We start from the raw sequence: 24170 nt of genomic DNA on the forward strand, positions 1-24170 counted from the left end.
TCACAATGTAATGTATTGTATCATCCGCATTGATTGATATGCAGATGTTGAACCAACCTTGCAGCCCAGGGATAAATCCCACTTGGTCATGGTGAATAATCCTTTTAATGTACTGTTGGATCCTATTGGCAAGTATTTTGGTGAGAATTTTTGCATCCATGTTCATCAGGGATATTGGTCTGTAATTCTCCTTTTTGATGGGGTTTTTGCCTGGTTTGGGGATCAAGGTAATGGTGGCCTCATAAAATGATTTTGGAAGTTTTCCTTCCATTTCTATTTTTTGGAACAGTTTCAGAAGAATAGGTATTAATTCTTCTTGAAATGTTTGGTAGAATTCCCCTGGGAAGCCATCTGGCCCTGAGCTTTTGTTTGTTGGGAGATTTTTGATGACTGCTTCAATTTCCTTAGTGGTTATAGGTCTGTTCAGGTTTTCTATTTCTTCCTGGTTCAGTTTGGTAGCTGATACAGCTCTAGGAATGCCTCCATTTCTTCCAGATTATCTAATTTGCTGGCATAGAGTTACTCATAATATGTTCTTATAATCGTTTGTATTTCTTTGGTGTTGGTTGTGATCTCTCCTCTTTCATTCATGATTTTGTTGATTTGGGTCATTTCTCTTTTCTTTTTGATAAGTCTGCCCAGGGGTTTATCAATCTTGTTAATTCTTTCAAAGAACCAGCTCCTAGTTTTGTTGATCTGTTCTACTGTTCTTTTAGTTTCTATGTCATTGATTTCTGCTCTAATCTTTATTATCTCTCTTCTCCTGCTAGGTTTAGGCTTTATTTGCTGTTCTTTCTCCAGCTCCTCTAAGTGTAGGGCTAGGTTGTGTATTTGAGACCTTTCTTGTTTCTTGAGAAAGGCTTGTATTGCTATATACTTTTCTCTTAGGACTGCCTTTGCTGCATCCCAAAGATTTTGAATGGTTGTGTTTTCATTTTCATTGGTTTCTATGAATTTTTTTAATTCTTCTTTAATTTCCTGGTTGACCCATTCATTCCTCCATAGGATGCTCTTTAGCCTCCATGTATTTGAGTTCTTTCTGACTTTCCTCTTGTGATTGAGTTCTAGTTTCAAAGCATTGTGGTCTGAAAATAGGCAGGGAATGATCCCAATATTTTGGTACCAGTTGAGACCTAATTTATGACCTAGAATGTGGTCGATTCTGGAGAATGTTCCATGTGCACTAGAGAAGAATGTGTATTCTGTTGCTTTGGGATGGAATGTTCTGAATATATCTGTAAGTCCATTTGGTCCAGTGTGTCATTTAAAGTCTTTAGTTCCTTGTTGATCTTTTGCTTAGATGATCTGTCCATTTCAGTGAGAGGGGTGTTAAAGTCCCCCACTATTATTGTATTGTTGTCAATGTGTTTCTTTGCTTTTGTTATTAAATGGCTTATATAGCTGGCTGCTCCCATGTTAGGGGCATAGATATTTACAATTGTTAGATCTTCTTGTTGGATAGACCCTTTAAGTAAGATATAGTGTCCTTCCTCATCTCTTATTACAGTCTTTGGTTTAAAATCTAATTTGTCTAAGGATTGCCACCCCAGCATTCTTTTGGTGTCCATTAGCATGGTAAATGGTTTTCCACCCCCTCACTTTGAATCTGGGGGTGTCTTTGGGTCTAAAATGAGTCTCTTGCAGACAGCATATCGATGGGTCTTGTTTTTTAATCCAATCTGATATCGTGTGTCTTTTGATTGGGGCATTTAGCCCATTTACATTCAGGATAACTATTGAAAGATATGAATTTAGTGCCATTGTATTGCCTGTAAGGTGACTGTTACTGTATATTGTCTGCGTTCCTTTCTGGCCTATGTTGCTTTTAGGCTCTCTCTTTGCTTAGAGGACCCCTTTCAAGATTTCTTGTAGGGCTGGTTTTATGTTTGCAAATTCCTTTAATTTTTGTTTGTCCTGGAAGCTTTTTATCTCTCCTTCTATTTTCAATGACAACCTAGCTGGATATAGTATTCTTGGCTGCTTATTTTTCTCATTTAGTGCTCTGAATATATCCTGCCAGTCCTTTCTGGCCTGCCAGGTCTCTGTGGATAGGTCTGTTGCCAATCTAATGTTTCTACCTTTGTAGGTTACATATCTCTTCTCCTGAGCTGCACTCAGGATTTTCTCTTTGTCTCTGAGACTTGTAAGTTTTACTATTAGATGTTGGGGTGTTGACCTATTTTTATTGATTTTGAGAGGGTTTCTCTGTGCTTCCTGGATTTTCATGCCTGTTTCCTCCCCCAAATTAGGGAAGTTCTCTGCTATAATGTGCTCCAGTATACCTTCTGCCCCCCTCTCTCTTTCTACTTCTTCTGGGATCCCAATTATTCTAATATTGTTTCATCTCATGGTATCGCTTATCTCTCAAATTCTGCCCTCGTGATCCAGTAGTTGTTTATCTCTCTTTTTCTCAGCTTCTTTATTTTCCATCATTTGGCCTTCTATATCACTGATTCTCTCTTCTGCTTCATTTATCCTAGCAGTTAGAGCCTCCATTTTTTATTGCACCTCATTAATATCCTTTTTGATTTCGACTTGGTTAGATTTTAGTTCTTTTATTTCTCCAGAAAGGGTTTCTCTAATAGCTTCCATGCTTTTTTCAAGCCCAGCTAGTATCTTTAAAGTGATGATTCTGAACTCTAGATCCAACATCGTACTAATGTCCATATTGAGTAGGTCCCTGGCAGTTGGTACTACCTCTTGTTCTTTTTGTTGAGGTGATTTTTTTCCATCTTGTCATTTTGTCTAGAGGAGAATAGATTAATGAGAGAACAAAATGTTAACAGGGTAACAGTATCCCCAGAAAATATACTCAAAACAAATCAGAAAAGACCTGAAGCAGGGGGAAAAGAAAGGGAAAGAGAAAAAAAAGAAAAAGAAAAAGAAAAAAAGATAAAGATAAAAACAAACAAAAACAGAACAAAACAAAACAAAACAAAACAAAAACAGAATATGATCAAATATGATCAGGCTGGTACATAGATCAATGCCACACACTAGATTTTGGGTGTATTTTGGTCTGTTAGAAGAAAGTGCCTCCCAAAATTTTAAAGATAGAAAAACTTATATATGTACAAAAATAAAGGTTGATATGGTGAAGGGATGGAATATGACTGTTAAGATGAAAATTATAAAAAATTTTATAAAAGGAATTGATAAGTAGTTGTTTGAAAAAAGAAAGAAGAGGATTTAAAAAAAAAAAGAAAAAAAGGGGAGAGAATGTGATCGGGCAGGGGAGTAGAAAAAAACCATGCACTAGAGATTTAGGGTATATTTTGATCTGTTAGAAGAAACTATCTCAAAATTTTAAAGAGAGAACAACTTATATATATATGTCAAAAATACAGGTAACTACTATGAAGGGATACAATATGACTCAAAAAGAAAAATAAAAATGTTTTTTAAAAAAAGGAATTAATAAGACGTTCGTTGAAAAAGGGGAAAAGAAAAATTCAAAAAAAAAGAAGACAGTTAAAAAAAAAATTAACTTTGAAAGACTAAAGAATCATGGTAAAAAAGCCATGGATTCTATGTGCAGTATTCCCCTAGCGCTGGAGTTTTGCCGTTCTCACTGATCGGTAAACTTGGTCTTGGCTGGCTGTTCTTGCTGATATTCTGGGGGAGAGGCCTGTTGCCGTGGTTTCCAAATGTCTCTGCCGGAGGCGAAATTGCCCCGCTCTTGCCCGGTCTGGGCTAAGTAATCTGCTCGGGTTTGCTCTCTGGAGCTTTTGTTCCCTGAAAGCTTTCGGTACAGCTTTGGAGGCCGAGAGTGAAAATGGCGGCCTCCCAATCTCCGCCTGGAGGAGCCGAGAACTCGGGGCCCCACTCCTCAGTGCGCCCCCAGAGAAAAGCAGTCAGTCATTCCCGTCTCCCTGGTCTCCAGCCGCATTCCGTGCTCACCCAGGCTGTGACCGAGCGTTTCTATCTCTGGCACCCGACCCCATGCGGAGTCTCCAAACCCAGCAGATCCCTGCAGTGAGCTCCCACGCCGCTCCTCCCAGGGGAGGAAGGTGAGTCTCCCCGGATCTGCCACTTTTTGGGTCCCTGCTGGAGGAGCAGTGGCCCGACTGTGCTGCGGATCATGGTTTATGGCAACCCCGAGCTGAGAGCCCGCGCCTGGGCTCCGTCTCTGCAGCCAGTTTCCCCGCTCCGATACCTGGGAGCTCTGCTGCACTCAGGCACCCCTGGTCTTTCTGTGAGCCTGAGGGTCCTGAGACCACACTGTCCCGCAAGGGTTCCACCCCGCGCTTAGCCACTGGAGTGATGTCCCTCAGCGGAGCAGACTTTTAAAAGTTCTGATTTTGTGCACTGTGGTTTTACCACTTGCCAGAAGCAGCCGATGGAGGCCCCTCCCCCACTGTCTATCTTCCCGAATATCGCCTGGGATTCACTTCTCCACACGTCCTAACTTCCAGAAAGTGGTCGCTTTTCTGTTCAGAGAGTTGTTGCTATCCTTTTCTTCGATCTCCTGTTGAGTTTGTAGGTGTTCAGAATGGTTTGATCCCTATCCAGCTGAATTCCTGAGACCAGATGAAATCCAGGTCTCCTATTCCTCCGCTATCTTGCTCCCTCCTCTACATCATTAGTTTTTGATGTAATGTTCCATGAATCATTGTTTGCATATAATACCCTATCCTCCATGCAGAACGTGCCCTCTTTAATACCCATCACCAGGCTAATCCATCCCCCCACCCCCCTCCCCTCTAGAACCCTCAGTTTGTTTCTCAGAATCCATAGTCTCTCATGGTTCATCTCCCCCTCTGATTCCCCCCCCTTCATTCTTCCCCTCATGCTATCTTCTTCTTTTTTTTTTTTTTTTTAACATATATTGTATTATTTGTTTCAGAGGTACAGGTCTATGAAGTGGAATATAATTAACACTAAGTATACTGTGATAATTTAAGGCAACCTAGTCTAATCCTTAGTGCAAACACTATCATATTACAGTAATAAACAGCTAACATATAGTTAAGGGATTACAACAAAGTATTGAAAAAAGTTGTGATTGATACAAATAAACACATGAAACGGGAAAAAGAAAAAAAAGCTGATGACAAAATAGAAGGAAAAACAACAGGAAAACAGCCTAATCCAATCTTATCAATAATTACATTAACTATAAATGTACTTCAATTAAATGAAGAAATTGTCAGAAGGAATAAAAAACACAACCTCGCTATGGAATGTCTATGAGAGATAAATTTATAGTACAATAACATAGATTTTTTGAAAGTTCAAATCAGGCTAGGACAGTCCAAGGTAAGCAACATTAATGGAGGTAACAGTAAACACTTATTATGACAAAAGTATTCAATAAAATTATTTTAGTAATAAATGTATTTTGCTAATAACAAGACACTATCACATATCTGTTTGGAAAAAGTGAATTTCAACTCTAATCTCACTCTACACAAAAATTAACTCACAGACAACATTAAATCTTAAACTATGAAACTTTGAGTAGAGAAGATGAAAAAAACTCAGCATTTATATAATAAATAAATGAATAGGAATGTAAATATATGCAATAAAATATAATATATTAACATATAATACCATATTCATAATATCATGAATTTACATACTATAAATATATTATAATTATAATGAAAATATATTCATATAGTATAATATAAATAATATATAAATAACTCTTACTCTTCAATGGTAAGATGACAAACCTATTACATGGGCAATACATTTGAAAAATTTAAGAAGGTACTCAAATGGTCAAAATATACATAAAAATTCTCAACAATTCTAGGCACCACAGAAATAAAAATGAAATCTATATGAGGTTAACATATACCTAGTAGAATGGCCAAAATTTTAAAAGACTGAAGATGCCAAAGGTTTGCCAGTATGTGAAGTAACTAGAACTTTTACACATTGGTGATGAGAATCAAAAAGGGACAACTATTTTGGAAAAGAGTTTGATAGGTTTTATAAGGTTAATTATCCATTTACATTGTTATATTAATATATAATACAGTTATACAATTATACACTTAGGTCTTTACCAAAAAGAAACAAAATCATGTTTCTACAAAACAACTTGCACATGAATGTTCATAGTAGCTGAACTTATAGAAGCCTAAACTGGAAAATCCCAAATGTTCAAGAACAAATAATGAGAAAAAATAAATTGTGGTATGAGGAATGGCATACTGATTAGACAACACCATATTTTAATTATAATATATAATAATATAAATAATATATACATAGATTTAGTGAAAAAACAAACAAGAAAGAACACATCATTCCATTTTTATAAAGTTATAGAAAAAGCAAAACAAATGTATAATTAAAGAAAACAACTCTTTGTGGCCTAGATTCAATGGATGTGGGTGTGATTCATAGTAAAAGAGAACAAGAAAGCTTTTGTGATTATGAACATGTTCTATACCTTGAATGATATAGTGGTTATATGATATATGTCCTATCTCATCAAACTATATATTTAAGATGACTGCATTTTATCATGTATAAATTATATGGCAATAATTTGATTTATGTAAAAATTCTTGAGGGCAAAGTGGATAGAAATAAATGGAGAAATAGACAAAAACATGATCACAGAGATTTTAGTACCCCTTCCTCAATAACTGATTGAAAATTAGCCCAAAAATTTCATTAAGAATTTACACATTCTGTACTTCTCCATTAACCATAGTGACCTAATTGATATTTATACTATAACCAACAACTGTAGAATTCAAGTACACATGGAATATAATGATGTTAAATATTATTCTGAGCACAAAAACACATGTTAATAAATTTGAAGAGACTGAAATATTTTAGAGAATGTTCTCTGCCCACAAAATAATTGAACTAGTAAACTGTGACTTTAAGATACTTAAAAAAGGTCAAAGTATGTGAAAAAAAAAAAGCATGTGAAAATTACACAACAATTAGTAGAGAATGGGTCAAAGAAAAATAATGTAAATTAGAAAATGTTTTGAACCGAGAATTATAAAAATACACCAAATCACAATTTGTGTAAAGAAGTTAAACCTGTTTTTGGAGATAAGTTTACAGACAAATTAGTTGTATGTATCCCTGCTTTAAACAAAAGTAGTAAAGAATGAATTACAACAAAAATTAGTTACAGAAAGGAAATAACACAGACAAGGAATCAGTGAAATAGAAAATAAAATGGAAAACATTATGCTAAGTGAAATGTCAGACATGGAAAGACAAATACCATATGATTGACTTATATGTGGGCTCTAACAAAGTCAAACTCATAAAAACAGGTTGTAGAATGGTGGTTGCCAGAGTCTAGGGGATGAGAGAAATGGGGAGATGTTGGGCACAGGGTACAAAGTTTAATTATGTGGGATGAATGAATTCTGGAGATCTAATATGTAGCATGGTGATAATAGTTACCATATGGACTATCATAGTAGTGTACATTTGAAAATTTACTAAGATAGAGATCTTAAATTAAATCTTCTTAATGCACACACACACACACACACATACACATACAAGGGTAAGCACACAGAGGTGATGGATAAGATTTTTAGCTTGACTGTAGTGATCTTTCCATAATGTATACATGTAAACATCAAGTGGTGCATCTTAATAATATAAAATTTCTATATGTCAAAGATATCTCAATTAATTGTTTTAAAAAGAAAATAAATAAGCCCAGCATATTTCTTTGAAAATATATTTGAAATTAATAAAATCGAATAAGACATTAAGAATGAAAACTTACAAACACACAATACCAATATAAGAAAAGAAAGTAGACAATGTGGACTCTGCAGATGTTAAGTAGATAATAAGAAAATACAATAAATAACTATTTGCCAATAAGCTAGACAACTTAAAAGAAATTGACAAATACTTTGAAAAGTCTAACTTACCAAAAGGGACACAATAATTGGAATTTGAATAAAAACTTTAACAAAGGAATACAATATAAAACAAAAAAACTTAAATAATCCATAACTGTTAAACAGACTGTATTTAAAAAAAAAAGATTCACACACATACACACACACACACACACAAAATAAGCCAATAATTTTACTCAGGAATGGTATTAATATATAAAAAATAAGTAAAACCAATTTTACATTCAGTCTTTGAGAAGAAGCATTTAGTATTTGTCATCACAGAAGTCTAAATTATGAGCAAGAATATAAAACATATAAAACATTCAGAACATTCTTTTAAAAAAAGATGTTATTTATTTGAGAGAGAGAGTGAGAGAGCACAAGCAAGTGGGAGGAGCAGAGGGAGAAGCAGACTATCTGAGCAGAGGAAGAAGCAGGCTCCCCACTGAGCAAGGAGCCCAATGTGGGGCTCGATCCCAGGACCTTGGGATCATTACCTGAGCAGAAGGCAGACACTTAACCCACTGAGCCACCCAGGCACCCACATTCAGAACATTCTTATATTGTTGATGACACTATAAAATATGGCAACCACTTTTGAAAAATGTTTGAAAATGTCTTATAAAGATAAGCATAGACTTATCCTATGATCAAACAATTGTATGCCTAGATATTTACCCCAGTAACTTAAAACACGCGCTCATAATAAGGCTTATACCAAAATTATTACAGGAGCTTTATTCTTTAAAGCTCCAAACAGGAAACAACTGAAATGCCCATGAGGAGAAGAACAAATAAACAAATTGACATATATTAAATGAAATACTACTTAGCAATAAAAAGAAATGATTAATAATATGTGCATGATACCATATGAATTCATCTCTAAGCAAAGAAACCAGACACAAGTGTACCTTCTGTATTATTCAGTTATATGAAATTCTACAATGGGACAAACTTAATTTATGGTGAAATTTATTTTTTAAATTTCCTCTATATGGGAAGTATTCACTGGAAAGGATATGATTAGGAAACTTTCTAGGATGATGGCTAATCCTATTCTTTGTACACCAAACTCATCCTCATCAAAACTCATCAAAGTACACACAGATAATGTGTGGGTTTCGCCTTATGCAAATTTAAAAACAACTGTATTGAAAGCAAAAACCCTGGGGTCACAGAGTTGTAGAGAAAATCAGAAATAAAGTTTGAATTCAATAAATAGATACACTCATTTTTAAGTTCTCTATTCTACACAGGAATCTCTCAGTTATTATAGAAAATTGGAAGATATGTTAGGTATTAAATAATTTTATCTGTGATTTTAAGAAACTGGCGAACTCCAGATTTCAGAAATAAATATAAATAGTGGGTTTTATTTTCTCTTGTTAACTTTATTTTTTGAAGCAGTCAAAAGGGACACATACCTAAAGCCATATATAGAGTGCAGTCACAATTTTATACAGTGAGGCAAAGCATTTATCCAACAAATATTTACTAATAATCAAATAGAACATTTTTTTTTTATTTTTTGTATCATGTTTATTTTAAAGGATTAAACCTGTACAGTACATTATTGGAAGTTACATATTCTCCAGGTGCACCATTGAAAGTATGAGTATAGTAGCAATTTAACATTTTTCTTTTTTTTTTAATGTTGTATTTTTATTATCATTCACTTCATAGTATTTCTTAATTTCCCCTATGATTTCTCCTTTAACCAATGAGCTATTTGGAAGTATTGCTTTATTTTTTATTTTTTATTATTATGTTATGTTAATCACCATACATTACATTGTTAGTTTTTGGTGTAGTGTTCCATGATTCATTGTTTGCGTATAACAAACACCCAGTGCTCCATGCAGAACGTGCCCTCTTAATACCCATCACCAGGCCCCCATCCCCCCACCCCCCCATCCCCCACCCCCTCCCCTCTAGAACCCTCAGTTTGTTTTTCAGAGTCCATCGTCTCTCATGGTTCGTCTCCCCTTCCGATTTCCCCCCCTTCATTCTTCCCCTCCTGCTATCTTCTTTTTTTTTAATTCCTCCTTTTATGGATCATATAAAAGAAGTTATTTTTCCAGATGATTAATGTATTACAGTTAGCACATGTGTATATGCCGAACGTACACTCACAACTTGACTGCTAGTTATGTCCAAAGCATTGACACACACACAGAGATACACACATACTGACTGGATATACTTAAGCTGGTACTTTCACTAGGTTTACCACTGGGACTGAATCGATAATTGAATAGTAAATCCTAAGAAGCCTCTATTATTATATTACACATGAGGTTATTAGAGAGTTTCGGATTGTTAATATTGAAAACATCCATGTGTTCTTTTGAGATGCAGCGTGAAATTGCTGCACTATAGTGTTGGTTAGTGCGATTTAATATAGGAAACTCTGGAACAGTGTTATATAGAAAACTTGAGTGGTTATTAAAACAGTAACCTGAAATTTCCAATTTTACAGAACTCTGATAGTGACTCAGATTTAAAATGTTTAAATTTCAGAAATGCACAGAGATTGCTACATTAAATATCCCCTGGAAATTACTGGAAGGAAATAATAGAGAAATGGGAAAGCAGAGGATAGCTTCTATTTCAAAAACCCATGCACATTTATTAGAAAGAAGGTAATAAACATATTCAGGATCACAGAACCATTGTATAAAATGATGGGGTAATGATGTTGAAACAATTGACAGAAAGCAGCAATATGAGCCACAAAATTAAACCCGATGGAATTAACCCTAAAATCCAATCAATGAATGGTTCACTTCCTGAGGGATAGATGAAGAGATTTTCTGTACAGTTTCAGGTTAGGCTTGATAGCTTTATATCATGTGTTATGTGTAGTGTGCACATATATGTAAGAGAAAATTCAAGCAAACAAAATCAGGGATTGTGGTAAAAATTCCTGACAAAAGAAAATTAGTGGATTAGACTGATGTTGTATTGTGAAATGGCATGTCACAGTAAATATATAATAGTCATTAATCTTTGTCCATATGCATATATTATTTTAATATTTATTGAACAATTAATTTTTAAAATGTGTTAGTGCCTCTTATAAGAAGCATGGTAATAAATAACAATTTTGAAGATCGATTTTGAACATAGCTTCAGCAAGAATTGTTGACTAAAATTCCTTGAAGTGACAACTTAATGGTAAAAACAAAATAATGAAAAATTATATTAACTTAATTATGTAATAATACACAGTTATGCAGTTATGTAATAATAACTCTGCAGTAGAGTTTCTTAACTGGAAATATATAACCACATCAATACTTTATAGGTTTTACAGGATAGTAACAGAAAAAATATGATGTGTTCTTTAATATTTCTCATGGATTAACTCACTCCTAGATATTAGGTAAATTTTTAGATACAATGTTACTAATCATTTTATTTTAAAATATTTAGTATGTAAAAATAAAAGTATACTATTTTTAGATAATCTATATTAGTGCATAAAATAAAATTTTATGAACAGAGAACTCTCATAGTACCTTCAAAGACAACTATAAACATAATGAAAGCAACAAGTGTAACCATGATTACATTTCAAATGAACTGTAAATGGACATCTGGTGGTACATTCAATTAGACACAGTCTATCATATAAATTTCATTTGCTCGTTAGCTTTATCCTTTAATGCTAAACTTACCCCATTTAAGACCAGCAGGGCAAATCTGTGTATGGAAAACTACCGAACTTATTGACTGAGATAAAATATTTAAGTGTCTTAGTCTTTATTTTCAGTTACCTGCAATTTTTAAAAAATATGTCATTTGAATGATATGTTTTCTCCCACTGAATTATTCTTTATCCTTTGTTAAGCTCTTCCATCCTTTCACTAAAATCAGAATCATCTTGTTAATGCACATATACTTACATTAAGTTGAGCAAAAGCTGGTATCCAGGTTTTAAATCCTATCTATTCTATTTTGAAACATGAGGCAGATACAAATTTATGAACTTCCTCCCCCTTTTTAATTCCATTGTTCACAGTTGTGTTTATTTTACTTATTACAAAGAACTGCAAATAAACCGGGTTATGTTTGCCTTATTAACTTTAAAAGTATATTGTCAGGGCGCCCGGGTGGTTCAGTTAGTTGGGCATCTGACTCTTGATTTCAGCTCAAGTTATGATCCCGGGTTCCTGGGATCAAGCCCCATGTCGGGCTCCACACTCAGGGGGAGTCTGCTTGAGATTCTCTCCCTCTCCCTCTCTCTCTGCCCCTTCCCCTGCTCTTGATCTCTCTCTCTCTTTCTCTCTAATATAAATAAATCAGTCTTTAAAAGTGTATTGTCAACCTCACTGCTTCATTGGAGTAGAGTCATAGCTAGCTAACAATCCTCTACTACCCATCTTTTAAAATTCATATGTTACTGAATTCAGTGTTGTTTTAAATTATGCATGTACATTAAATAATTTTAGAATGAGTCTCCTTGTCCTGATAATAGTGGCTAATGTATCAGGAAATCGCTCTTACAGTTATATGCCAGTTACTTTTTTCTTATCAAGTTTATCACTAGCTTACTTAAGACATAACATGTTTTTTCTCCTTGAGAGTTTTTTAAATCTACTTTCATGTCTCTGTCTCTGTGTGAATTTCTTATTTCTTCCTACTGTTATAATACTGTGATGGTATAGGCTTGTAGGCCCCTTGCAGGCCAGGGTCATTTGAGGACTGCACTGAGGTTAAGGTCGGCCAGGCAGGCCTAGGCCAGGAGGAGAAAATGTTCTCTTCCCCTTATCTCATGTTGTAAGTCCTAAATGCCTGGATCAGCAGGAAGTGGCTCTTGCCTCGCTTAAAGTGTGTCTTTCTAATCAGAAGTGTTCTTTCTAAAGACAAAGAACATGTTGTCTCCAAAGGAAGGATGGCTAAGAGAATTCTTTATTCTGCAAGCATAAACAGGATGTATTTTGTTCTTATTGCATTTCGTGTATATTTCACTTCCTGGATGTTGGCTTGATACTTTAAGTATACATTGTTATGTTTATCTGATCACTGTGAGTATATAGCTATGTGAGTAATAAACGGCAGTATGCAGTTGCAAGTGCTGCCTTTGCTCTGCATCCCCTGTGTCCTGGTGATTTCGTAGACCCTTACCCAGGGACCCCAACGCACTAGACGTTGACAAATGGCGCCCGAACAGGGACCCTGAAGGACGTACAGGAAGGGTGAGTAACTTAATTAAGTACAGGGTGATGGGACAAGAAACTTCTACTCCTTATGTTCGAATGCTGAAGCATTCACTTGCTGTCTATGGTATTACTGTCGCTTCTAATGATATTGAGCTGTGTTTGAAGGTGGTTCGAGAATGGAATCCTTGGTTTCCAGAGGAGGGAACTTTAGATTTAGATAATTGGCAGCGAGTTCGACATAATGTCGAGAAGGCAATGAGACAGGGAGAAAAAATTCCCGTGCGGTATTGGTCTATTTGGTCGATTATTTTTACAGTGCTTAAAGCGATGGAGGACGACCGCACGGTCGAAGACTTCCATAAGGAGATGGCTCCTTCTATACAAGACCTCCCTTTAGATACGGATGAGAAAAGGGCGGTAGAGAAAGATACCTTTAAGCTTACACCATCCCGTGAGCCTAGCGAGTGTGGTAATGAAGAACCAAAACCGAAAGTAAAGTCGGATCCCGAGGTGGAGCGTGTGTGGAAGGTTTTTCAGCAGGTTATGGCTATGACGGAGGAGTCTAAGAAACCCTCTAGGAAGCCCTCTGCTCCGCCTTTGCCGTCTGTACCAGCTTTCTTCTAAAAATCCTTTCCTTTCTGCTGCTTTAGCTGAGCTTGATGCGCTAGAGGATAGCGATGATGAGGGTGGCGCAGGTAATTCTGTCTTTGCTTTTCCTGTTATCAGGCCTCCCCCAGTCCAGGGGGTGGCACAAGCACCATATTATGAAGGAATAGGTATAGAAAATATTGGTTGCTTGAAAAAGGCAGTGTCTTTATATGGACCACAATCACATTATGTTAAGGAGCTAGTCAATGGTCTGGCTCGACATTATAATAATTTTTCTCCTGAGGACTGGAGGGTCCTCTGTCGGGCTCTTTTAAAGGAGCCTGAATATCTGCAGTGGCAGATGTGGTTTTCTGAACTTTGTATGTATGTGCATGTGGTAATAGATACATATTCTCAATTTATATGGGCCACAGCACAAAGTGGCGAAACTGCACAACATGTTATCACCCATCTCTTAGAAACTTTTGCTGTGATGGGTTTACCATCTATTATTAAAACAGATAATGGACCTGCACATAGCAGTAAAAAATTTCAAACTTTCTGTGAACAATACGGTATCATGCATAAAACAGGTATTGAATACAATCCCCAAGGACAAGCTATTGTAGAACGTGCGCATAGTACTTTAAAGTTGCAAATTAAAAAATTAAAAAGGAGGAAAAAGGACCATATCTTAGCATTCACTCAATCTAATGTGTGTTCTATTTTACAACAAGCACTGTTTACATTGAATTTCTTGAATCTTCCGCAGGGAGATATCCTCTCCCGTGCAGAAAAGCAGTTCATAGAGGGAGAGGTCGCTCCCCCTCCATTAAATGAACATATATGGTTTAAACCAACCGCAGATGCAGAATGGCGACCGGGGCTATTGCTTTATAGAGGGAAGGGTTATGCTTATGTCTCCACAGAGGATGGACGGACCTGTTCCTGGCTCCCTACGCGATGGATCCGGTCAAGGACCAATTCGAACGGCACCGTATCCCACCAGGCGACGGATGGGGAATCCAGACCAAGATGAACTTCCGTTATAGGCCATGGCACCTCTGAATTTGGGAGGACGACGTCGCCGTCGGCAGATATTTGCTACTGCTTTGCCGACTTGGGGGCAAATTAAAAAGCTTAGTGGGGAGGGGCAAAAAAATCCTGTAGCGAACAGGGAAGGCTTGTACGCCTGAAAATTTATTTTTGGCTATGTGTGCCTTGCTTACTGTATCAGATGCTGCTACGTTGGCCAATTTACTTCTTAAGCAACTTGAGGGACTAGATCCAAAAGGTATTATTCAGAGTTTGGGGCATAATGCTGGAGGAATGGGATTTGTATTGTTGATTGTTATCTTATGCTTTATGCTGTTGCATTTTTGCTATCTAAAGCCTTCCCAGAATTCTATGGCCATCCTTTGGAGGGCACTTTTATTAAAACAAAAGAAAAAAGAAGGAATTGTGATGGTATAGGCTTGTAGGCCCCTTGCAGTCCAGGGTCATTTGAGGACTGCACTGAAGTTAAGGTCGGCCAGGCAGGCCTAGGCCAGGAGGAGAAAATGTTCTCTTCCCCTTATCTCATGTTGCAAGTCCTAAATGCCTGGATCAGCAGGAAGTGGCTCTTGCCTCACTTAAAGTGTGTCTTTCTAATCAGAAGTGTTCTTTCTAAAGACAAAGAACATGTTGTCTCCAAAGGAAGGATGGCTAAGAGAATTCTTTATTCTGCAAGCATAAACAGGATGTATTTTGTTCTTATTGAATTTCGTGTATATTTCACTTCACGGATGTTGGGTTGATACTTTAAGTATACATTGTTATGTTTATCTGATCACTGCGAGTATATAGCTATGTGAGTAATAAACGGCAGTATGCAGTTGCAAGTGCTGCCTTTGCTCTGCATCCCCTGTGTCCTGGTGATTTCGTAGACCCTTACCCAGGGACCCCAACGCACTAGACGTTGACATAATACCATAGCCAAATTTTGACAGGGGTGGTTATTACTAGGCACTCTGTCAATTTATAAAGTAACTTCATTATTATAAAAATCACATGATTTAAAAATAATTTTTCTCTTCTGACCCAGTATTTCTATACATATTTGTGGTATAATTAGATACCTCTCATAACAACTAAGTTCTTACTATCAAGTTAAGTGAGATAACTTAATTCTTCTGTTTTCTTTTTCTTTCTTTCTTTTTTTTTTTTTTACTTTATTTTTTGGAGCAGTTTTAGCTCTATAACAACATTTTTTTTAAACTTTTATTTATTTATTTATTTATTTATTTATTTATTTATTATTTGACAGAGAGATACACAGCAAGAGAGGGAACACAAGCAGGGGGAGTGGGAGAGGGAGAAGCCAGGCTTCCCGCTGAGCAGGGATGCGGGGCTCTATCCCAGAACCCTGGGATCATGACCTGAGCTGAAGGCAGACACTTAACGACTGAGCCACCCAGGCGCCCCTATAACAACATTTTTAAAAACGTAGATATATCCCAAATACCCCCTGCTCCCACACATGGTATAATCTTCCCCATTATCAATATTATTCAACAGAGTGGTACAGTTTTTCCAAGGATGAACCCACAGCAACATATCATATTCCCCTGAAGTCCATAGTTGACCTTGTTCATTCTTAGTGTTGTATATTCTATGGGTTTGAACATATAATGAGATATATCGATTATTATAAAATCATAGAGAGTATTTTCACTGACCTAAAATTAATCTGTGCTGTCTGTTCATCTCTTCCCCACCGACCCCTCTCAACCGCTGATCTTTGTACTGTCTTCATAGTTTTACCTTTTCCAGAATATTGTATAGTTGGAATTATGTAGTATGTAGTCTTCTCATACTGTCTTTTTTCACTTAGTAATATGCATTTAAGCTTCTTTTCATGTCTTTCCATGGCTTGATTGCTTATTTCTTTTTAGCAATGAGTAACATTCTACTTTCTGGATGCACTAGTTTATTTATCCATTCACCTACCAAAGGACATCTTGATTGCTTCCAAGTCTTGGTAATTCTGAATAAAGCAGCTATAAACATCCATGTGCAGGTTTTTGTGTGGACATAAGTTTTCAACTCCTTTGCATCAATACCAAGGAGCACAATTGCTGGATCACATAGTAAAAGTACGTTTCATTTTGTAAGAAACTGCCAAATTGTCTTCCAAAGTGGCTGTACCATTTTGCATTCCCACCAGCAAGGTATGATAGTTCCTGTTGCTTTACATCCCCACCAGCATTTGGTGTTGTCAGTGTTCTGGATCTGGAACATTTTGAGAGATGTGCAGTGATATCTCATTATTTTAATTTGCATTTTTGTGATGACATAAGATGTGGAGCATCTTCTCATATGCTTTTTGCCATCTGTATATCTTCTTTGGTGAGTTATCTGTTAAGGTCTTTGGCCCACTTTTTAATTTAGCTATTTGTTATCTTTTTAAAAAATTTTAATTTAAATTCCAGTTAGTTAACATGCAGTGTCGTATTTGTTTCAGGTGTACGATGTAGTGATTCAACACTTTGATACATCAGTAGGTTCGCATCACAAGTGCCCTACTTAATCCCATCACTCATTCAACCCCCCCCACCCTGCAATGTACCTCCCCTCAGTTTATTCTCTATAGCTAGGAGTCTGTTTCTTGGTTTGCCTCTTTCTTTTTTGGCTATTTGTTATCTTATTGTTGAGTTTTAAGAGTTCTTTGTCTATTTTAGATAACAGTTTTTTATCAAATGTAACTTTTGCAATATTTTCTCCCATCCTGTGGCTTGTCCTCTCATTCACTTGATATATTTATAAAATATTTGAAAAGATAATCATTAATTAGGACTGTTGATATTTTTAGAAATAATTATGATTTATATGAAGAGAAGTTAATAGAATTAAACAAAAACTAATAAAACAGGAATGAATTACGTGGGCAAGTTCAAACATTAGAAGAAACAAAAAATTCTGTGACAAGGACTATAACCAATCTGATAATATTGCAAGGTAAAATATGTCCTTCAAATTAATAACTACAATATAAAAGTATAAACTCAGTAGAATTAAACATAGAGAAGCTGAATTGGAAAAATTTATAAGTATATACTTAATACATATATTTACTATATATAACATATAATATAATACATATAATATATACTTAATATAATATATATACTTAATATACATAATCTATATATATATACACACACACATATAATTTCTTTTTTAAAGATTTTGTTTATTTGACAGAGAGAGACACAGCGAGAGAGGGAGAACAAGAAGGGGGAGTGGGAGAAGGAGAAGCAGGCTTCCTGCTGAGCAGGGAGCCTGATGCAAGGCTCAATCCCAGGACCTTGGGATCATGACCTGAGCCGAAGGCAGACACTTAATGAGTGAGCCACCCGGGCACCCAACAAATATATAATTTTTTAATCTTAACTGAACAGTACAGAAAAGGGACTTGAGTAAATGGATAAATGTAAAGAAATATTAGGATACTATGTTCCTGTTTGAAAGAAATTAAGGTAATATAAATATATCAACTCTCCTGAAATTGATTTGTAAATTTGTAAATTTAACGTAATACTATTAATTCCCAAATGTATATTTTACTTTATTTTTAAATTCCTTTTTAAAAAATAACTTTGGACTCAAAATAAATGGTAAAAATACTGGAGAGTTTGTTTGTGCCCTTTATCTTCCCCAACAGTATCATCTTAAAAAAGAAAAACAAAAAAAAAACCCCAGGAATTTGACATTTTGAAACTATTAATAAAACTAGACACCTTATTCAGATTTTACCAGGTTTGCTTGCATTCTTTTATTCTGTATAGTTACATGAAATTTCACATGTATAGATTCATGTATAACTGTCAGATTACAAAACTGTTCAATAATCACAAATAAACTCTCTTTTGTTCTCCTTTTATAGCCCTATCCATCCCCAACCTTAAGCTCTGTCAAATACTAACTAATCTGTTCTCTATGACTGTAATTTCGCAAACTGAAAAAGTTATAGAACAGGAACAAAGCAATATGTAACTTTTTCAGATTGGTATTTTTGTTCAATATAACATCCTTGAGATTCACAAAATCAATGTGTGAATAATTATTTTGTTCCTTTTTATTGGTGAATTCTGCTCAGTTCTATTCCATTATATAGATATGTCACAGTTTATTCACCTGTTGAAGAAAATTTATGTGTTTTTTTTTTTTTGGCTATTAGAAATAAAACTGCTATGAACATTTGTGTACAAATTTTTGCTAAACATGAAAGTTTTAATTTCTCGAGGATAAATACCTACAGTTAATTGCTGTATAGTGTATCTTTAACTTTATAAGAAACTGTCAAACTGTTTCCCAGAGTGACTGTACTATTTTACATTTCCATCATCATTCTAGGAAAGATACAGGCATTCTACAACCCCATTATACTTACTTGGTCCTCAATACTATATTTCTGAGATATATGCATGCTGTTTTAGTTACATATGTTTGATGGTTATAACACATACCATAGTATTCTATGGTAGCATCTACCATATTTTTTTTAAAGATTTTATTTATTTATTTGCGAGAGAGAGAATGAGAGACAGAGAGCACGAGAGGGAGGAGGGTCAGCGGGAGAAGCAGACTCCCCGCTGAGCAGGGAGCCCGATACGGGACTTGATCCCGGGACTCCAGGATCATGACCTGAGCCGAAGGCAGTCGCTTAACCGACTGAGCCACCCAGGCGCCCTACCATATTTTATCAGTTGTCAAACGATGATCTCTAAACTTCCCCTGTCTCCTCATTACTACAAAATTACATGTTCTGTAAAATATTGGTGTATAAACTTCAGTGGTATAGAACCCAGTAATGAGATCACAGGATATGTATAATATAATGAAAAATGCCATATTTCTTTCCAAAATAGCTCTTATTGTCTACTTCACCAGGAATGAGTTCTTATTTTTCATCTCCAAACCAAAATGTTTATTATCTAATTTTTGCCATGCTAATTCTTATAAATTAACATTTTTTTTGTAATTTGAGCATCTCTGACTGCTAGTGAGTTTGAGCATCTCTTCATTATAATTACTTGCACTTCAGATTTCCTCTTTAGTGATTTTTGCATTCTCATATGTTGACTGTATTTCTCTTGGGATTTCATTTTCTTGTCTTAAAAGATTTCTTGGAATATTCTATTATCCCCTATCTCTTTTAGACATTGCAAGTATTTTATCCAGTATATCACCTCTCTACAATTTCCTTCATTGTAAACAATTTTGTATGTAATCAAATCAATTGTCTTTTCATGCAGTGAAAAGAACATTTTTTATATTAATCAGTATGTTTTTCCACAACTTAACTACAAAACACTCTTTCTGCCTGCATAATTAGGGCTTATATAAAAGGAACATAATTAGTGCATGGGAATCACTTTGTGGAACTCTAAGGCTTTTTTGACATGATAAGCTCTGCCTTTAGGAGAACTAAAAAATATTGACCTGTCCATTTAAAAAGATTATGACACTATACTTCATTACACTTCTTTTCCATTCACAATCATTTTTATAGGGCATGGAAATTGAAGTCACATTTTCTTACTCTTATTTTCATGTCTGATTTTAAAGTGTGAAATAATGCTCTTGAAACTTTACATCATATATCTTATATGGTGAAAAGTTGAATTGATATCAACAGTAAAAATGTTATTTCTTTCCTTTCAGTAAGTAGCCTTTCCCCATAAAGATTCTGACCCAAGAGGACACACTGCATGGCATGCTGTGTTACAAAGGCAGAGTTGCCTATAATTTAAAATATAATACTGAAACTTACTTCTCTAAAAAAAGGAGGGGGGCTTCATGATCACTGGTGATACATAGCTTGGAGAGATAGAAAGGGGACAAAAAGGTAGATGGATAAATAAGGCAAGACTTTTAGTTGTTTTCATTTAAAAAATATTGTGGAAAAATTCTTCCCCACGCAGAGGACATCCCAAAGCTATGGTAAGTTTGAGGGAGGAAAACAAAAGAAAGGCAACTACTATATATAGTCTTCAGGATTTCTTCAACATTCCACAGGAATTACAAATATATAATTCACGAATATGCCTTCACATATCTGAATTTTCATATTAGTCCTTTTATGCCCTATAGTAAAAACAGTTCAAAACAATAACTGCAGGACTCACTTCAATTCCTAACTCTCCTCTGGCATGTTCACAAAGTTTATATTTGCCAACTACTCATGAGAAGTATAGTGGAAAATAATATAATCAGGACCTGCAGCAACTAGCCTGAATTTCACGATAATAGAACACCATAGTTATATCCTTTTGTTGGATGATCACTTTATCATTATGTAATGTCCTTCTTTGTCTTTTGTTACATTCTTTGTTTTAAAGTCTATTTTGTCTGATATAAATATTGCTACCCCAGCCTTTTTTTCTTTTTTCCAATTGCATGGAATATATTTTTCCATTCCATCACTTTCTCTCTCTCTCTTTTTTTGAAGATTTATTTATTTATTTTAGAGGGAGAGAGAGCGAGCATGAGCAGGGGTGGGGCAGAGGGATAGGAGGAAGAAGGAGAGAAGCAGACTCTGCACTGAGCGCAGAGACTGCTGCAAGCCCATTTCAAGACCCTGAGAAATGTAAAAGCAATTACAAATTAAGGAGAGGAAAATGTCATTAACAAAACCTCTAGCCCTTGGGGGCTGCTGGGTGGGTTAGTGAGTTAAGTAGCTGCCTTTGGCCCAGATCATGATCTCAGGGTCCTGGGATGGAGCCCTGCATCCAGCTCCCAGCTCACTAGGGACTCTGCTTCTCCCTCTCCCTCTACCCCTCCACCCTGCTCGTGCTCTATCTCCTCTGAAATAAATAAAATAAAATCTTTAAAACAAACAAACAAACAAACAAAAAAACCAAAAACGTCTAGCCCCTGGAAAAGTGATATTTGCTCACTATTTCAAAATTTTTGTTAGATTCTGCTGTAAGGGGAAATAAATCCATTTTGCTCAATAAATAATCATTGACTAGAAACAGTATGTAACTTATTGGTACTTAATGTGTTACCCTGGGTAACAAATATGTCTGTGATCCCATTTCAGTACTAACAATATCCGCTCTTTAGTTCAAGGAGACAAACTAGAAAACTACAAATTAATTCTATAATGTGATATGCAAACTCACTTCTCAGGATACACCAACTAACACCTCAAGACCCAAGGTAGATAAAATAGACATTAAAAATCAGTCTTGTGAATTTGCTATAAAAGCAAGGTGAAAAGAATGTATTCCATCAACTAGACTCACTCTACATTTGATCTGTATGCTAGGTCTTCCTACAAACAACCAAGATTATATCAACTTTAAGAGTACCCTCCAAAAGTTGAATTTATTTGAATTGATCAAATTATCACAAAGTACTGAGGATGACAGTGATAGTAACAGGACCTAAAAGATAGATGAGGAAAATATATTGAGAATAAAAATTGACACTCCCAAAATAATGTAAGAGGCAACAGAACCAACAGTAAGGTATGGGAAGGGAGCAGGAAGTTTCACATTGTATGGTGTCCTTAATGATAGAGAAAATTACTTTTGTGAGTAGATTGAGTCTGAAGATGATCAATTACACAAGCAACACTTCTTGAGTTGTATTCTATCCCAAATTATGTGCATATTTGTTTAAATATGAAAAATATTTTACTCATATTTTGGAATTTTCCTCAAACTTTCAAAAAGAACTAACTGGACCATATTTATCTTGTGACTCAGCACATTAAACTCACCCTAACATGCACCTCTGGGAGTTCTCATGCTCCACTTTTGGAAATATGACTACTCAGCAAAATGTTGGAGGAAAATAAAGCTAAAATAGAAATGAATGGCAATTGTTGGACTTGGCAAATTAAATTAATAAATACTTAACTTGCACCAAATATATGCATGTTATTTAGCTAAAGTTATTCCAGGGATACATGCACAGAATGGCCAAGCTTTATGCTACAGTAATTTAATATCAAGCATAATATCTAGTTGGGTAAATAAAATAGACATTAAAATTCAATTTCAATACAAGCTGAAATGTTACACTCTGTGATAAATGGGAGGGTGAGTGGGTTATGAATGATCAAATAAAAACTATGGTTAAGGGGCGCCTGGGTGGCTCAGTTGGTTAAGGGACTGCCTTCAGCTCAGGTCATGATCCCAGGGTCCTGGGATGGAGCCCCGCATCGGGCTCCCTGCTCTGCGGGGAGCCTGCTTCTCCCTCTCCCACTCCCCCTGCTTGTGTTTCCTCTCTCGCTGTGTCTCTCTCTGTCAAGTAAATAAATAAAATCTTAAAAAAAAAAAAAAAAAAAAAACTATGGTTAAAAAATTCTGAGAGAACTATTGTCTATTTGGGGAAGGCCAGATCATTGATACATCAGCTTGGAGAGGAAAAAGATCTGCCTTAAAGATTTATAAAAAAATATTTGTATAAATTTAAATATCTACTATTGCTCTTTGTCATGGCACCTCAGAGGCGGTGGGCTGCGTCAGGATTCAGCTGAACATCTCTTTCCCAGCTACTGGCTGCCAGAAACTCATTGAAGTGGACGATGAACACAAACTTCGTACCTTTTATGAGAAGTGTATGGCCACAGAAGTTGCTGCGGATGCTCTGGGTGAAGAATGGAAGGATTATGTGGTCCGAATCAGTGGTGGCAATGACAAACAAGGCTTCCCCATGGGGCAGGGTGTCTCGACCCATGACCGTGTCCGCCTGCTGCTGAGTAAGGGGTATTCCTGCTATAGACCAAGGAGGACTGGAGAGAGAGAGCACAAATCTGTTCAGGGTTGCATTGTGGATGCCAATCTCAGTGTTCTCAAGTTGGTCATTGTAAAAAAAGGGGAGAAGGATATTCCTGAACTCACAGATACTCCTGTGCTTTGTCCCCTGGGGCCCAAAAGAGCCAGCAGAATCCGCAAACTTTTCAATCTCTCTAAAGAAGATGATGTCCGCCAGTATGTTGTGAGAAAGCCCCTAAACAAAGAAGGCAAGAAACCTAGAACCAAAGCGCCTAGGATTCAGCATCTTGTTACTCCACGTGTCCTCCAGCACAAATGTCGGCGTATTGCCTTGAAGAAGCAGCACACTCAGGAAAATAAGGAAGAGGCTGCAGAATATGCTAAACTTTTGGCCAAGAGAATGAAGGAGGCCAAAGAAAAACGCCAGGAACAGATTGCCAAGAGACGGAGACTATCCTCTCTGAGAGCTTCTACCTCTAAGTCTGAGTCCAGTCAAAAATGAGATTTTCTAAGAATGATAAATAAATAAGATCAGACTTCAAAAAATAAATAAAAATAAATAAATAAATAAATAAATAAATAAATAAATAAATATCTACTGATCATTGAAACAATGTATCCTTCTGAAACCCTGGAAGATGTAGCAACATTTACCAGCACAACAAAAAACAAGTGCTGTCATATTTTCATAGGTTTTAGTGTTAATACATATTTATAGTAAGGAAGACCCAAAAACCAATGGTATCTTCTTTCCAAAAGATTTTTTTCTCTTGTAAATAGAAAAAATGTAA

The 24170-nt window shown here is 35.8% G+C and overlaps 1 protein-coding gene across 1 annotated transcript; it reads left to right on the top strand.

Moving 5' to 3' along the window:
* The first annotated feature begins 13348 nt into the window (after window positions 1-13348).
* Window positions 13349-23910, top strand: LOC123834713 (small ribosomal subunit protein eS6-like). Its single transcript, XM_064588994.1, has 3 exons — window positions 13349-13490; window positions 13672-13716; window positions 23112-23910. Exons 1-3 carry the CDS (start codon window positions 13349-13351, stop codon window positions 23879-23881), a joined length of 957 nt encoding a protein of 318 aa, XP_064445064.1. The 3' UTR covers window positions 23882-23910.
* The last annotated feature ends 260 nt before the right edge of the window (window positions 23911-24170 follow it).

The sequence above is a fragment of the Mirounga angustirostris genome, unplaced genomic scaffold (assembly GCF_029215605.1).
Source record: "Mirounga angustirostris isolate CCGP_5_RB_7025 unplaced genomic scaffold, mMirAng1.0.hap1 SCAF_1, whole genome shotgun sequence".
Classification (NCBI taxonomy): Eukaryota; Metazoa; Chordata; class Mammalia; order Carnivora; family Phocidae; genus Mirounga; species Mirounga angustirostris.